At 39.3% G+C, this 18,330-nt stretch overlaps 1 protein-coding gene across 8 annotated transcripts in view; it reads right to left on the reverse strand.

The window, feature by feature from the left end:
- Window positions 1-18,330, reverse strand: part of ASPH (aspartate beta-hydroxylase) — a 135,021-nt gene continuing 116,691 nt past the window's right edge. For 7 of the 8 annotated variants that reach the window (XM_068395685.1, XM_068395684.1, XM_068395683.1 and 4 more), the window contains 4 exons: window positions 15,960-16,095; window positions 15,017-15,108; window positions 10,047-10,180; window positions 1-4,286 (listed from right to left, as the gene is read on the reverse strand). In XM_068395685.1, the coding sequence (XP_068251786.1) occupies window positions 4,136-4,286; window positions 10,047-10,180; window positions 15,017-15,108; window positions 15,960-16,095 (513 nt within the window). In that variant the 3' untranslated portion in view covers window positions 1-4,135. Of the gene's footprint in view, window positions 4,287-10,046; window positions 10,181-15,016; window positions 15,109-15,840; window positions 15,870-15,959; window positions 16,096-18,330 lie in introns of those variants that run through there. The other variant, XM_068395691.1, reaches the window with a different exon arrangement.

Consider the following 18,330-nt stretch of genomic DNA (forward strand, 5'->3'; position numbering starts at 1 on the left):
TGACTTTATTTTCTAAAATGGTTACAACCACTGTACACACCTTTAGTCTTTAATTAAACTGCCATACACTGACAATTTACTAGAACAAGCAGCTGGCAACAACATATCAAAGGTAGCAGTGTAAACCATATATAAAAAATGAGAGGATAATGGGCACAAGAGTTTTTAATGTGCCTGTGGAACATCCACCTAATTCATAAGCGATCCACTGAAGTGATCATATAATTGAACTGGACGTGCTCAGCCCTAGCAGATGGTTTAACAAAATACTGCCTTTATCTACAACAACATTTTATGCCCACACAGGGCAGAAAGGACATCCTGCCAGATCCTACCAACACACCTGGTATTTACCTGCTAGTATTTGTACAGAATAGCCTCATTCAGACTAACCTCCTTCTGCAGCAGCATGTCATTGATACAAAGCCTGGCCTCCATGACAGAGAGTGAGTCTTTAAGGCAGTGGATGGTCCCAGCAAGGCAACACAGGAGTCAGAAAAAGAAGCAGAAGCTTGCAGGAACATTCAACAGCCAAGACGACTGAGCCCATTTATCTTTGGGATTTCTTCCATTCCCCCTCCCCTGGCATTACCACCTATTACAGAAAATTAGGATGTCAGCTCCTGGTAACAGGACACTGCCCCCTTCTCTTCCCTGGGCTCATGAAGACTCACAGGCATTTGGATTTGTCAGAGAACTTGCTTTAAGCAAAAAGTAAAAAACCAAACAGACAAAAGACAGACAGACATTGGCTATTATACTGAGCATTAATGAAGAAACACTTTGGTTTACAATTCTTCTCTGTTAATACATTTACCTCCACTGCCATTGAATCTTTGCGATGACCTGTTACAATCACTGTTCATTCAAGTGGGACTTGTTCTGCCCAAGAAGTGCAAATATCACTGAAATCTAGTCCTTGAGGATTAAACCTCGCAAAAGATTAGAATTATTTATTTTATTTAGCTGTGACACAAATAAATACATATGATGCCTTGTATATAATGGTATGATGACTGTATTTAACTGTAGGATCTTATACAGATCTGTGCTTGCAAGCAAGGTAGCTACAGGCAGGAAGGAACTGACCTCCTAGCATCGTGACGAGTACGTACTGCCTTACAAACAGACTATATTGCCCTTCTCTGTTATTTCCCTCTGTAAATAAATCTAAAGAAAAAATATTTAAGTTGCAATGGTTCTCCATTTAAAAAACATTTCCATTCACTTTTTTCATTGATATTTCCAATGTTGAAAAATTTTTTCACTACGAAATACCAGTTGGCAAACAGAAATACCTAAAATAATACACCACTTATTCACTGCATAATTTCTGTAGTTTGAGATATATAGATAGATAGATAGATAGATATATATATATCCCCCACATATATAAAGCTAATCTAGTAACTGTACCTAACAAAAAGATATGCTCTCAGCTCCTTGATGGGTAGGCACAGACTAGGTTCACTTCAGTGTTGCAGGAGCTATTCATAATAAGTGCTTGGCATATTCAAGGCACTTAAGATTTCGAATGGCCAATATGTCACTACACAATTTAATAAACACCGCTACTCTGGGTAGATTGCTTTTATCTATTTGCCAATTTTATCTATTTGCCAACCACAATCGGAAAAGATGAAGTATGAGCCTTCAAAGGAACAACGAAACAATCTGAAGGACAGCATGGATTTTCACAAATAAAGCTCTAAAGTTTTTACCACTCCTTTAGTATTTACTCTGAGCTATAGAAACTAAAATGCAACATTAATAAAAATATTCTTAAACCACAAATTTTGGTTCAAACAGTTCTTGATTTCTTCTGTACAAACTATGTCTTTATTTTACAGAATTACAAAATAGTTTATAATTTGTACTGTTTGATCATTTTACAGAGATATAAAATACAGCCTCTGACTAAACAACTACCAGAAGATTTAAAAAACTTTTTTAGTATGACCCCCCTCCCAATAACAAGTACTTTATTTCCAGTTTTGCACGTGATTCTCCTAAAGCTCTCCAAAAGTATTTTTATATTTTCTGAAGTATGAAACTTTCAGTTTTCATGATGATTAACTGAGAACTGTTACTTTCTTGTTTATTGTGTATAGTCTCAGTGTTATTTTTGATATGGGCAACACATTAAAGCCTAATTAACATAGCTGTCTAAAACTGGCTCTTGATCAGAGAAAGTTTATCAGTTTAATAGTCAAAAAGGAAATTAAAGGGCACACCTCCAGAAACTGGTTACACTAATTCATGGTGCAACACCAAGTGTTACATGGCATTACAAGATTTAATTACCCAGTAAAATACAAAAGCTGAAAAGCATTCAGTTTCTGGGTATGCAAAGCTCTTATCTGTATTTTGCTTCAGCAAACATGGCATTCTGGTCACGATACTTACGTACCATGTACACTGCAGTACAAAACCACTGAACATTAAACAAATAAGACGAATGTTCAGTGTCTTTTGGACAGCAAAGCCGAAGTAGTGGAGACTAAGTAATCTCAACGTCTCCTTGCTTAGTGTTTGTCTCTCACAGCCCTCCCTAACGATGCCACTGCTCTTGACAAGCCCTGAGCATCCTAGCACACCTATCCACACCCAGCTGGTTTTGCAGGCAAGTAGATAACAGCCAGCCAAAATCATCATCAGTGCAACCTCAGGTCTCTCTATCCTGTTAGTGTTTTTAGAAGTTAACGGTGGAAGGTCTTGCACCCTCCATCTCCCATCAAACAGTACAGACCCAAAAGACCAGCCAACTGCTTAAACATCCAACAAGTTTTCTTTCCTGAAAATAAGGCCTTTTTACCATACAGTAAATTCTGTAAAAATACAAAGTATACTGTAAACAGTACTGGGATAAGACTACTTCAGCATTATGTCACACATTTCAAGACAAGGAAAACACCATTAGTTCAATTAAAGGATCCTTCTAGCGCTCTGTAGGATGCTGGCAGCAGAAACTAATACAAGTTAATAACCTGAAGCTCTTTTTCTGCTCTGCATTTTGGCAGCAAACCAAGTCAGACCTTGTCCTTCTGCCCAAAGCACAAGAAATTCTTCACATATTTTTTCTGCTGAATGACCACCCAAGGGCAGCCTAGCAGGAGCCCCTGGAAGGAGGTGCCCAGACTCTTGCTGGGCAGAAAATGGATATCACAACACAAGCCTTTGTAACGATAGAACAAACAGCAGTTCACCACATAATCCTAAGAACTGTCAAGCACTTTAAGATCTGAGCCTACAGATATCACATTTGCTCAACATCTTCCAAAGTCACATTATCAAACTGAAGGTTGCCTGCTAACTAAGAGAACTATTTTGTTTTAGAAGAACAAAGCTTCACTAAGCAGTTGATTATGCAAGTTTCTGTTTGCAGTTCCAGGAAGGCAAGAGAAGGCCACGCTTGGCAAAAATGAAATATGAACAGTATTTTCCTTCTGCTGATAGCTAGAGATGAACTTATATATAGTTTTTAAAAAAACAGTGGTTGATTAAAGATTTCTTCATAATTATGCTAGGAAAAAATACAGTTACTCAGGTAGAAAAAAATACAAAATACACATAACCCATTCACATTATCTACAGTTGATAACATAGGGACATGTTCTATGCCTAAAGCAGCTAACATTACAACTGCATACTGATTTTCAAAGTTGGTTGTGTGCATCTGTTTGTAAATATCTTACATGTTGCTTCCCAGATAAAAGCCTGGGAAGCATTTCCCAGATGCGGAATCACAAATCTTGTGCCTGAACATGGTCAGGCAGGTGACAGACTGACTGGTTTTGTATGTATAATATAGGCACAGCAAAAACATCTGCACATTCCTCAGTTTGAAAATCCAGACCTATTCCTCTTGGGCTAACAAGATTTGTATTTTCAAACTCGCAGCCAAAAAACCAATATATATCAGTGCTGTATCAGTATGAAAGAAAACATGGCTTTTTTTTTTCTTTTCTTCTTTTTTTCCTTTTTTTAAATCAAGTCCTCTGTGATTGTAGAATGTCGTCCTCATCTCTTCTAACTCTTACAATACTTGTAGTCTCCGTATGCTGGATAAATTAATCCTACTGGCAATCTCCAAAGGGGTTAAAGCTCCTCTGATCTTCACATCAGAAGTAACCCCTTAAATAGCAGGAAGGGTACGTCTCTGTTGTGCTGTTAACTCAGGGTGCCACACATCCACAATGAATATCAGGCGGTAATTTTCAGCATCCTGCCATACTTCATGTTCAAAAGAGTCATCAAAAATAAGAACTTTCCCTTCTTCCCAGGTTCTGCAACACAAAACCCAACATACTTCAGTGTAGTATTTGAAGTGCTGTGGAGCAGGCAAGCTACATATCAGCTCTGAAGATGCTCTTTGTCATACGAGAATGATTTAAACAGTATATATTGCACAGACAGGATTTCACTACCTAATATAAAGAGATTGGAGTATCAGAGTTTTAATTTAAATTAAGTACAGAAAGATCAGTCTAATGACGTTCATATTATTGAGGATTGTTTCCCCTCACTCTGCGGAGTTATGCCCACATACACATTCAGACTTTTATAGTTGTTATTTATATACTTTTAATGAGTTGAGTCCAATAAGCAGGGAGCAGTTATAATACTGGTGTAGTAATCAGCTTTTCTCCTATCTAATCAGATACATACATAATGAGTGATGGAAACTGAGGGAATGACCAGTAATATGGTTTGAAAACAAATTACATCAAATCAATCTGCTTTATTCTAAAAATCAGAACAGCAGAATTAGGCCCTGATCATGCTTAAAATTTCAGGGATGTTAAAAGTCTTGTCCCATAAATCCATTCAAAGCACATAGCCTAAAGATTTTTCTTCAGAGGAAGGTTGCAAAGCCATTGTGTACACTGGGTTAACTATACTGTTAAAGCCGAACTGAAAGGATGAGATAACTTCAAGCCCCTGTGCTTGCCAAGTGCTGCTTAGGCAGAGCAGATCACTGAACAGACCTAAGTACCCTGGGTGAGAGTTCATTATGGCATGGAGGAGCCAAGTTTTAACAGTGGCACTTTTCCAAGATCGGTAACTTTGTTAGGCACAAAAAGGGATGCACACAATTTATTCAAAGTGGCTTGGTTTTGAGCACCGCCATCATTTGAAAAATTAACAAAATTACCAGATTTAAAAGCAATGGCAAGAGGCAACGCAGAAGGGAGATATTGTCGGAAGAATCGGTGTTCGTATCAATTTTATGAAGGATAGATTCACAGAATAATTTAGGTTGGAAGAAACCCTGGAAGGGCATCTGGTCCAAGCCTCTGCTCAGAGCAAGACTTACTCCAAAGTTAGATCCAACTTTGAGGTTAGATGAAGTATCTCGGGTTCTCGACTAGTGGATTTTTGAGTGTCTTCAACCAGGGATATTCGACCATCTCTTCCAGTGTTTCACCAACCTCATCATGCAAATTTCCTTCTATCTAGATGGAATTTCCTTCACTGTCAGTTGTATCTATTACCTCTCATTCTATAACTGGACACGTCTGAAAAGAGTCTGGCACTGTCTTCTGCACAGTCACTCATTAGCAGTTGAAGACAGTAACTAGGTTCCCCTGTAGCCATCTCTTTTCAGACTCCAAAGCAGCTCTCTGAGCCTTTCCTCATGTGTCGCATACTCCAGTCTCCTAATCATCTTTTTAATCCTCCACTGCAGTTCCTCTAGTTTAACAATGACTTTTTTTTTTTGTACTGAAGAGCCCCAAACTGGACACAATACTCCAGAGGCGGTGTCTTGAGTGCAGAAGAGAGGGAAAAAATTGCACCCCTCAAACTGCTTCCTATGCTCTTACTGACACAGTCCAGTACACAGCTAGCCTTCATCAAGACAAGAGCACATTACAACTCATGTTCAACTTGTCTCCTAGGACCCTTGAAGTCCTTTTCTTCAAAGCTGCTTTCTATCCAGTCATCACCCAGTCTGCATTGTTGCAAGGTGCTGATCTGTTATCAGTTGCAGGGCTTTGCATTTGATTTGTTGAACTTCAAGAATTTTCAGCTGGCAACTTCTTCAGCCTGCTGAGATCTGGATTAATAATTTTGAAGGTTTAATGCCTGGTTAGATGAAGTCCTGATACTGCGAAAAATCAGCAACTGATCAGTGACCATTACTGATAACGTCACAACACGTCAAAAAGTCACTGTGCTAGTTATTTTTCACTGCCCCTCAGATCTCAATCTTACCCACTGCATTTAGACACAGCAACTAATTATGTGTTACATGGTTTGTCTATTGTAAAGTCAGGCAGTGGCATGATCAAAATTAATTTATTTTGCACTGCAGCAGGACAAAAGGACGCCCTTCAGGTGAGACTGGGTGAATAACAGTCAAGTCAATAATAGTCAAAGAAGTGTTACCTCCTAAAGCCACTCTACAATGATTACATAATCAAGTTTTTTAACAGGAACCCTTAGGAGTTAAAGCAGTCCAAGAGGGTGGATGCTCTTAAACGGAATTAAGAACTATGAACAGTAGCGATGGTAAAGAAACAAATGTCTTGCCATCAAAGATGGAAATGCATTGCTTAGCTCATTCAACTGTGTTCATTCACAGAGAAAATAATTTTCCTTTTTCAAAAACAGGGTGAAAATGAGATTTAGACTCCCAAGTCGTCTCAGTGTTTTTTAATTTTTAACTCAACAAAAGTAAAAATGAACCATCAGAATTTATGGGGTTGTGCTGTAATGTTCTGAAGAGAAATGGAAATTGAAATTGGATCATTTCAAATGAAATGATCATCTAAACATATTTTAAGCAAGAGTAAATAAACCAGAAAGTATAACATAGGAAAAAATTCACACTGGCTTGCACACAGACATCAGCCTTGAAGGCCCAAATAATGAGCCTTTTGCAGGTTTCAGCTATGATCATGTGCTTTTTCTGCTACCATGTCAGTTATCTGATAACAAAAATGTTTTATGCCATATAGACCCTGAGTCTCTGCTACTGCATTAAAGTTACATTGGTATTATTCAGGTCAATGGGAGTCAACCACTTGCAATGCTACAATGTGGTATAAAACCAAGCTGACTTCAGGGGTATTTTGGGGGATGTGTGTGGGGTTTTGTTGTTTTGGGGAGGGTCGGGGGATTTGTTTTTGTTTGGGGATATTTTGTTTTGGCATTTTTTTGTTGTTGGGGGGTTGTTGAGTTTTGGGGGGTTGTTTTTTTGGAGGGGGGTTTGTGGTGTTTTTTGGGTGTTTGTTTTGTTTTGTTTTGTTTTGTTTTTACATTAAACGAAGCCTGAAAAAATCCTGCCCTAAATAGCCTAAAAGTGCAGCTCAGTTAAGGACAATAAAAACTCCAAGCAGCCAGATGAAGTAGCTTCAGAGGTTAAAACCCAGGATCTATCATTTGCATCATAATGAGATGGGCTGTTTTGCACAACAAAGAAAAAGTCATAAAGTTGACAGAACTATTAGCCCCTTCCGAATAGATTACTAACTCCACCATTAGCATGCAAATAAATATTTTCTAGAAGCCTTCATGGTGTGAGAAACACTCCACAGTGGGACCACAGGGATGATATTATTCTGGTCTGGTGCTGAGCCACTTTGAGGTAGTTTCTAGATCATCTGCACGGCTCCAGTGTCACCTGTTACAGGTGAGATCTTGGACTGGCTTCTCCATAAGGCTGTAATTCTGCACCTTCATCTCAAAACGTGATTACCTTATCTGACAGAGGTATTTGATTTTGATAGCTAGATATTATTTACCTACCATTTTTGTGCATGGTACCCTGCACTTTACAGAGCTGGGACTTCAAAATAGCCCAGTGACACAAAATTACTATAGCTCTACTGAATACCAATGAGGTGTACCAGCTCCTATCAGCTGCAGACAGACTCTTCTCCAAGTGAAGGATTAAAACATAGTGCTAGACAGAGCCGAGTTGCCTGTCCATCAAAGAATAAGTTGCATCCTAACACTGCCCCTCTAAACACCCACATTGGGCGGCACAGAGGTAACTGGGCACAAAATTGTCGTTGTTTCTGTTCTCTCATACACACAACAGTGGGACAGGAGGCCAGAAAAGGCCTGACCCTGATATGTGAACCTTCATATTTGAGCCAGCTCTCCTATTTGAAACCACTAGTTTACCACTGCTCTGAAACACCAGGCAGGGAGAAACTGAAAAGGCCCAAGGTAGGATTTCCTCCATTCCCTTCCACAGTAGTTCACCCACCTCCCCTTTCATGGAAGAAAGGAGGTAAAAAAAAAACCCTTTCATTGCCATCAGTAGACACACTTTCAATGCTTTCAGGGAACATCCTGCCTTTGATTCTGTACATAGACCTTTTGCCAAAAGTAACTAAAGTTAACACATTCCAGCACAGGCTGTAGTCAGCTCTTGAATGTTTTACATTTCAAATGAGCAAGTCCAATGCATAAGACTGAGCCAGGTTCAGGGGCCCGGATACTGAAGTGTTCGGTCTGCAGTGTACCAGCAACAGGCGTTTCTCCACTTATGACTTTGAGGGAGTGTTCCTAACAAGGAGGAGGTTGTTAAGTTCATTTTCCACACCACTATCCCTCCTGTTTGGGTTAAGATAAAGAAGGGTGCCAGCTGTAATAAAGGGTGATGAGCTGTGGACACCTGCTCTCTTGGCAGCAGATCAAAACCACCACTTTGTTCACACAGTCCACTAAAGAGCCACCTAACAGCAATGCCATTCAGTCAACACCAATCTTAATTCACAACACTGTTCTAAAGTGAAAAGACTCCACATCTCCATATTAGCCCTCTAAGCCCATTAGCTACTTCTCCCTCCATCCAAATGTCTATCTTAAACTTATTTTGGATATTGTATTGGAATGCTGGAAGCAAACAGCCATCACTACCTAGATGTAAGGACTATAGATTGTAACACTGACTGTGACAGCTTATTAAATAAGCTATATGTTGGCAGGAGTCTATAGTAACAACATTTTTTGTTATTAACTGTTGGATACTTCTATCCTCCAAAATTCTAAATGTTTCTTGTTGTAGTTGTTTTCAAACGTTCTGAAAAATATCTTGGCTACATATTGCAGTCATGCAGACAGGAGTGGCATTTCACCTCTCAATGTCAAATATATCTGTACATTACTACTATGAAAATAATTCAAAATTAATGTTTGTTGCACTCAGATGCTGCAGACAAGATACAGGATCTTCCAAAAATACACATATAGATATAAAGCATCATTAGAATTTCACATAAGTCTCAGAAAATAAGGTCTGTAAGCAAAAAGCAATATAGTTAATACTATATTTTTCTGTCTGTGTTTAATAACATCATGCAAAAACCTATCACATTTGCTCATATTTCCCAGGGGAGTATATGCCCTGATTGTAAATATATCACTATTGCATTTTGTTTTGGTTTTTTTGCACCGAGCAAACAGAGACAAAACCTGTCTTCAAGTCAGCATAATTTTTCCCTGCGGGGCAGGAATTCTTACTTAAAATGCACTTTAAAGAAGTTTGCTACCTGTGTAACTCATTGGGCCAAACACTTCACAGATGTGTTAATCTTTAACTTCAGTTGGAATATTTTTAACTGAATTATAACAAATAATACTATCTAGGAAGGAAGCTTCTGCAGAAATACAGTAGTATTCTGTCATGGTGGTGAAAAGGGAGGTATAGCTTAGTCTCAGCTTTTGCTGAATAGACAAAGAATTATAAGCAAAAAAAAAAATCAAAACAGAGGTAGTCTGTTGGCAAGTATATTAGACTGGCATTATAACCATAAACATACAGAGACTTCATGGACTAAACTCACTGTTATTTCCATGCTATGGCAGAGACAAACAGCTTTTTCTCCCAAGATTCTTTTGGCATTCATGATATTTGTATGTTTGTACCAAGAGTTAGGGTATAAATTGCCTGTTTAATGAAATTTATTACACTTCCTGATCAGTAAAACACTCCTTTTTTTTTCTTTTTTTTTTTTTTAATTACATGCAGTCCCACCCCCTTTTCAGCCTTGAGGAAGGTGGAAAAAAAACCCAAAACCCCCAAACCATACCTGTTCTCTTGGGCACACCGAATTCTGCAGCCTTCCTTAGGTATCACCAAGCCCAAATGCATCCTTAGCCGACAATTAGTGGGCCCTGTGTGGGGCCAGACATGGGTCCCTGGGTGCATGATAGAATATTTGATCTGCAAGAAAAGAAAGACAGGCCGTCATCACATGCAGCTTCACAACCATATTGCTAGGAGTTCAAGATTTCATTACGTCTCATCCTTGATGATGGGCCAAAAGTGCAATGTCACCTTTTGTTAGAGTCTCAGCAACAATTGCGCTTTCTCATGTTGCAAAGGTGTTCAGCACTACAAAAAACATGTCTTGTGGGGTGTGTGGGCATCAAGCTGTCTGCGTGTGTAGAAATGCATATTTTTCATTTTGTTTAAAATAATCAGTATTCATATTTCAACCTAAAAACAATTATCTCATACCTAAAATCAGAAAAATACCTTCTTTCCCTGTAAAGACTTACAGACACATGTATCATTTAAAAGGATGGACCACAGAAGACACAAGGGCTGTGTTAGCCAGACTGACTGGCTCCTCTCAGATGATAACTGGGTTCTGAAAGTCACTGTCAGCCTTGGCTGGAGCAACCATGGGATGGTGGAGTTCAGGATCGTGAGAGGAGGGAGAAAGGCAAAAAGCAGGATTACTGCCCACAGCTTCAGGAGAGCAGACTTTGGCTTATTCAGGGATGTGCTGGGAAAAAATCCCATGAGATACAGTGCTGGAGAGAAGAGGGGTCTATGACAGATGGTTGATTTTCAAGGATCATCTTGTCCAAGCTCAAGAATGGTTCATTCCCATGTGCAGGAAGCATGGAGACCCAGACAAAACTGAAACAAAAAAAGGAAGTATACAAGAGGTGGAAGAAGAGTTAGGTCACCCAGGAAGACGGTAGAGACACCCTCTGAGCACACAGGGATGAGGTTAGGAAAGTCAAAGCTCTCCTGGTGTTGAATCTGGAGATGTAACTGAAGGGCAACAAGAAAGTATTTCTACAAATACATCAGCAGTAAAAGGAAGTCCAGGGAAAACATGGGCCCGCAGCTAAATGTGGCAGGAGATCTGATGACAAAGCACATAGAAGAGGCTGAGGTACTACATGCCTTCTTTGCCTCAATCTTTACTGGTATGACTGACCTTCAGGAATCTCAGGCACCTGAGACCAGTGGAAAATACTGGAGTAAAGACAACTTACCCTCGGTGGAGAAGGATCAGGTTAGGGAACATTTAAATGAACTCAACAAACTGGTCCGTGGGTCCTGATGGGATCCACTCATGAGTGCTGAGGGAGCTGGACAATGTTGTGAATCCACACTCAATAATCTTTGAAAGGTCATGGCAACCAGTAGAAGTCCCTGGGGACTGGCAGAGAGCAAATGTTTCTACCTTCAAGAAGAGCAAGAAGGAGGATCTGAGTATGAAATATAATATAGGCTATAGACTAGTCAGCCTCACCTCGATCCTGGAAAGGTGATAGAGCAAACAATCCTGGAAACCATTTCCAAACACATGAAGGATAAAAAGGTGACTGGGAGCAGCCGGCATGGATTTATGAAGGGGAAATTGTACTTAACCAGCTTTCTGTGGTGAGATGTCTAGCCTGGTGAATGAAGGGATTTTAGTGGATATTGTTTATCTCAACTTTAGTAAGACTTTCAACACTGTCTGCCATAAACATCCTCATTGACAAACTGATGAAATAGAAACTAGGTAAGCTGACAGTGAGGTGGATTGAAAACTGGCAGTTCAGCCAGCCTCAAAGAGTTGTGATTAGAGGCAAAAAGTCCAGCTGGAGGCCACTCATCAGAGGTGTACCCTAGGGCTCAGTACTGGGTCCAACACTGTTTAATAGCTTCACAAATGACTCAGATGATGGGACAGAGTGCATCTCCCTCAGCAAGTTTGCAGAAGAGAGAAAATTGGAGAGGAATGGCTGATACACTACATTTTTTTTTTGCTGCCATTCATAGGGACCTTGGCAGGCTGGAGAAAGGAGCAAACAGGAATCTTATGATGTTCAACAAAGAGAAATGTGAAGTTCTGCACTGGGGAGGAATAACCCCATGTACCAATACAAGCTGGTGGACAACTGTCTGGAAAGCAACTTCCCAGAAAAAGACTGTGGGGTCCTCACAGACAACAATTTGAATGTGGACCAGCAACATGCCCTTGCAGCAAAGACCACCAACAGCCTCCAGGACTGCAGATTGAGGGAGGTGACCCTTCCCCTCTACTCAGAGTCAGTGAGACATCTCAAGTGCTGGGTCCAGTTCTGTGCTACCTACTACGAGAGAGACATGGACATACTGGAACAAGTCTAGTGAAGGGCTAGAAAGGTGATTAAGGGATTGGAGCATCTAACATACAAGGGGAAGCTGAGAGAGCTGGGACTGCTTGGCCTGCAGAAGAGAAGGCTCGGGGGATCTTATCAAATGTAAACAAATACCTGATGGAAGGAGTGAAGAAGACAGAGGCAGGCTCTTCTCAACAGTATCCAGTGAAAGGCAAAGAGGCAATGGACACAGATTGAAATACAGGAAATTCCATTTAAACATAAGAAAAAACTTTTTTACTGTACACTGGAACAGGTTGCCCAGAGAGGCTGTAGGGTCTTTATCCTCAGAGGCATTCAAAACCTGACTGCACACAGTCCTGAGCAACCTGCTCTTGTTCATCATGCTTTGAACAAGGGGTTGGACTAGGTAACCTGCAGAGGTCCCTTCCCACCTCAACCCTTCTGTGATTCTACAGCAATGCAATGAACAGGAAGCATGAATAACACATGACAGTGGTGAGAAGTGCCTTTTCAACTGAGAAATCTGCACAATGGGCTGGGATAGGCTAAGTTTGATAAATCCTAGGGTTTAAGGTATTGTTAGCTCTCCAACTGTAACAAAATCAGCAGAAGACAGTGTTTGTCTAATGCCTTAGCTGTTCCCACCATCTGAGGTTTCAGCTTACCAGCAGTTTCTTATGACAGCAAGTGATAAGCTCCAGTGGCCATGGTGAACATAGATGCTCCAACTCACCACCTCTGCTACACCGAGATGCGTTAACTTGATTGCCCTGTCAGACCCTAATGCAATGCAAATAACTGGCTATGCAGGACAGTTACTAATATCCCAGAGAAACAATTTTTTTAATGCTAATATACCAGCACTGTGGAATGATTACTGTCGTGTATGTTATCTGTCCACATGCATCAGTCTAGATATGTCTGTGACTTATATGTATGAGCTGCACTCAAGTACTATATATAAATAGTCCTGAACTATTGACGAGTTTATACTATGGTTGTAATGGAAAACTCCGAAGAGTTAAAAATGCCCAGAATTAAAACTACCTGTGCTACTTTTAGTTTACTGTTATTTTTAAGAAGGATGATATAATTTTTAACAATATGATCAGTTGCTATTGTTCTACACAGTCTTTCAGCAGCACTGAGCAGGTAGTCGATTATTTTACATTTTTTTTATCTTTGCTAATACACAAGGTGCCCAAAGCATCCAAACAGTCTATCTACCACAGAACTCCTACTTTCCTGATGGTGTTTGTTCCCATTGCTTCCAAGTGCTTCAGTACATGAATAGAGATTAGGTGGTATTTCAAATTTAATTTACCAGTAAGAATCTGAGGCATGGCTAGCATAAGATCAAAATTGTCCTAGGCATCCCCTAATACTGGATGTAAAACTTAAGACTTCTAGGGCACCATTTTCCAGATTATTTTAGATTTTATATGTTCAAAACATATAAAATGTAAGACTACAGCTATAGCTGTGAATACACAATGTTTCTGTAAACCATATCCTCGTGATAACATGTGGGGTGCTGAAAAATTATGAACAAAATAGTAGCTCTCAAAGATAATTTGGTCTCTGTGATAGATCCATTTTGGCTATGGATGTCACAGAAAGTAGTTTTCTTGCTGTTAGCCACACTGAGTGTGATGACCTCTCTCATCAGTTATATTCACTACAACCAGCCTTTCCAACAAATCAATGAAACAATAGCCTTGTTCATTCCCACAACAGCAGCCATCTAGTGCTCTTCTGCACAACAAAAGCAAGAGTCTGGTGAAAAAGCCAAATGCCTACTCTCAAGACTGTGAATTAGGATTATGCTAGCACTGCATTTTCCAAATTTTGCAATGTGAAGGTTATTCTCATGCAGTCATTACAAATAAAATATAATTAAAAAAAAAGAATAATGAATAGGTCTGTCCTACAGAATCCATGATGCCTGTGTTGGACCATTCATTCAGCTGCGTCTGTATTGATCCATATCATATAAATATACTGCATGATTTAACGAGGTTAATTTGTAGCCGAGTAGTCAGTGTAGACCAGGCACTTGAAACAAACTTTGTTGGCACCCAAGGCCACGGCTCATGGATGTAAAATTTCCTTCCTTTACCTTAGGAAAGGAGCATGTGACAGCAGTACTGTTTGGCTTCCATGAGGTGATTCTCTTTCTGTCTAATGCAGCCAGGCTGGGGTAGATGGGTGAAGTTTATCACAGTGAGAATCTGTCTCACTGAATTAGTTTTGTAAAGTTAGGTTCAGACCAGAAAAAAAAAAAATCAGGTTAGAAGGGACCTAATCCAACCTCCTGCTCAAAGCAGGGCTAGCTATGAGTCAGACTGGATCACTTATGGATGAGGTAAAGTAAGTCATTATCTATTGGTTGACCCATGGCAAATAACTACTTACCTGCTATGGGCTCTCAGGAAACACAAGGTAAATTGGTTCAACTAAAGAGTCCATAGAAAGGCTTCAGCTAACATATTTCACTTTGTATTTGCTGAGGGCTAAAATTGGGCATATTTTTACTGTTAACTTCATTGTGTGCCTGAAGCATCATTAAATATACCAAGGTCATGCATTCCCTCTATACACATTCCTCAAAATGACCTGCTCCCAGCATTAGAAATTTGCAAAAATGAAGAAATTTGCCAGGTACCTGCCCTCTTCTGCAGCCAGTAGCTTCCGGGAATCTTTCCAATAAAGCACATGTTTTCGCAACACTTTTACAAGCATTCTCATTTTTTCTTCCTAGTGAAAATAATGGATAGAGCATTGATAAGAGCCATGAATGAACATTTCTTTGCTTTCTGCTTTGCAAAAGAGCAACAAAGCTGTCAAAGAGATGTCACTGAAAGATAGGTAAATATTATTATTCCCATTTTACAGATTGTGAAACAAAAGCACTTACATGTTGTAATATCAGAGCAGCCTGCCCATCTTTGGTTTTAAATTATTGTTGAAGACCAGGCTTTCTACCATTTTTAAACGTGATTCTAAAAGTATAATCATTAATGAGGCTGCATAGAAAAAAAAGACGAAAAATGGCACCAACATCATACCATTTCAACACCAGATTATATTTTGACATAAATTGCTTTTAATATTTTATTTTACAGTACTCTTTCATATGCATAGTCTTATAAGAATTTAAGGTCATTCCAATAGTTGAGCCTCCCACTGCACAGCTCAGGGACAGGGCAGCAGCTTATTAAAGTCATATTCTTTTGCTCATACCATTTCTGAATGACAGATCTCACCTAGCTGACAACACAATATTGAGGATACGCCTTCTCCCACATTCCTCTTTTCCCTCAGGCTGATCTGTACTATGCATTACCATGTAAAACATAGGCAGCCTTGCCAGAAGAGTATTACCGTCAAGGGATTCTTAGAAGTGCTTGGGGACATCATGGTTTAGAATAAAGAACTCTTGTTCACTGTCACAGCAGTCCCAGATACTATTTTATTAGTTCCTTTCTTCTGTAGATTTAGTGATTACAAAAACGGTTCTGGAAAAAAAAGTGTTGCTACTCCTTATTACACTATGTTAATCTGAGAAAGCGAAATTGGGGAAAGAGAAGAAATACAAAAAGTTTTACCTTGTTGCCATAAGGTAAACTGGCTCCAGTCTCCCTTTTCTCGTAGATTCTCATCTTCAGGCAGGAAGAGGCTTCTTTTTTTATCCATCACAGCAAGCCCCTCATCCCGAATGAGCTTCCAATTTTTTTCTAAGGACTGTTGTGAGAGCCATGTTACCGCACTGAGAACTTACTGCGTTTGGTTTTAGTACCGTTTTTATTTTTCCCTGCCATTATTAACTTTTTGTTTAATTTTAAATGCACTAAAAATGTGTTCATTGTCATTATCAAGTTTCTTTACATTCAATTCCCTTCTGACACGTTAAGGCAGGAAAAACAACTTTCACAGCATTCCTCAGATTCAATTACATTGGGATCATACAATTTCAATAATCCCCAGCCTCTTTGCAGACTAGGCCTCACTTTGACTTGCTTTTTGATTAGCTTAAGGGCTCTTTAACAGATCACTTTGTATTGCAAGCTAGGAAGAGTACTGATCTTCTTAAAGACAGTACATGTTACCTGGAAGCACTCCCGTGACTAGAAAACCACTCACATAACCTGGAACTCCAGGCATTGGCAGAACATCATGGTTCAAAGAGTACAAATGTAAACAGGCCACTTAAGTTGACAGTTATGATTTAAACCTTAAAAAAAGTTTGCAAAGATTCACTTGCACATGCTGATGCTATTGAAAAAGATCAAATAAGACTTGAAATGCCAGGTGATGATTTATGGACACAACTATTAAAAATGTGTAAGCTGCTTGTACTTCATACAAACCAAAACCACAAGATTGTAGAATTAAAAATTCTATTCTCTGCTGCCTTAGGACATTATATTTGTAAAAATCAGATAGATCAGAAAACCTTTTATTCTACCAATAAGTCATTTTAATGTTATAGCAATATAAATAAAAAACCCACAGTGTAACAATGGACCTGGATAAAAGTGACTTCCATTTCCCAGCTGCTTACTTTACTCACTAAACCTTATTTTGGGTGAATAGTTTTCATTTTTCCTTTGTGGTCTTGAAGAAAGCATTTCTGTAAGACATTTTCAATCAATTTCATACTGAAAATAGGCTAAGGTATGTTCCCACACTACCTCTTTATATGATGTGTAAAGCTGAGTAAAAATCAAAAGTCTGTGAGAATACATGATATAACTGCCCCTTTTTAGCCTTAAAACTCCATGTGGTTATTAGCCTTCCCCATTTATATTAAACAGTTGCATTTTTCACTTGAGTTTTTTCAATTAAAAGACAAGCTGATCACACAAAATAGGTTGTACATCGGTATATCATAAAAGGCTCAGCAAGCCAGGGCTAGAACATGCTGTCTATAATACAGCGACTTTCTCCCACTAGAACATTTTTAGGTAGGCTATGACTTACGAAAATTAGATTTGCACTTCTGTTATTACAGTACTCTCTTCTTCCTAGCAAATTGTTTTCTCTCTCACCCATCAGTAAAGGGGAAGAGCACTTATTTTTCCTGGTGCATTTACCTTATTCTCTCCCACTGATGGGTTTCCATAACACTTGTTTAACAGCTAACATTAAGTAGAAACGTTTCTTAGAATATCTTTGGAAAACTGACTTTTCCAAAATGGGGTGTACAAAACAAGACTGAAAATTTCCACCTGATCAGAGATGAATACGGGAACAGTGCTGGTACTGATTCAGCGCTACCTTATCTACAAAAGGAAATACCAGCCTAAGTACCTGATTTTGCACTGGCTGGAGAAGAGAAAGAAAAGAATAACTTACACTTACACAGGCCTCAAATTAAAGGGATACAGATCAACAAAACTGGGAAACTTTACAAGATATTACAAGTGCTTCTCTGTTTCCTCAAACTCCTCCTACTCCTTCATCTGAAAAAAGGTAAGAGGGAACACATTCACCCATGCAGACAAGATGATGCATGAAGAGCACTGGTGGTCTAAGGAGTTGCATGCAACAGCTTCTAATCCTTCACAAGTGCTATGGGCTGAAAGTTAACCTCCAAAGGTGCGTGTTTGTCCTTCCCTTTTAAGACTCCTTCCCTAACGTGTTGGATATGAAGTGATTTGAATACATATCATTGATTTTGAATTAGCTCCTCAATGGTTTTAGGCATAACTTGCACTGAAATCAATAGCATCTCTATACTCCTGAAAACCTGGACTCCATCAATAAAGACACTGACAGTGCTTTACTATGAGTAATAGGCAACTCCTAGGTAGAAAGGAAGCAGAGAGTTACAGGAGTTCAAACACAGCTCAGCCTTGATCTCCCTGGTTTTACAGACTCTTAGGCATACCTTGAATGGTAGAAACGCATAACACCATTAAAATGTAATGACCAAGTCCAGGACTTGGACTTCAGGGTCTTGGTCTAGGAGCTGGT

This window comes from Nyctibius grandis, chromosome 3, assembly GCF_013368605.1.
Source record: "Nyctibius grandis isolate bNycGra1 chromosome 3, bNycGra1.pri, whole genome shotgun sequence".
In the NCBI taxonomy this organism is placed as follows: domain Eukaryota; kingdom Metazoa; phylum Chordata; class Aves; order Nyctibiiformes; family Nyctibiidae; genus Nyctibius; species Nyctibius grandis.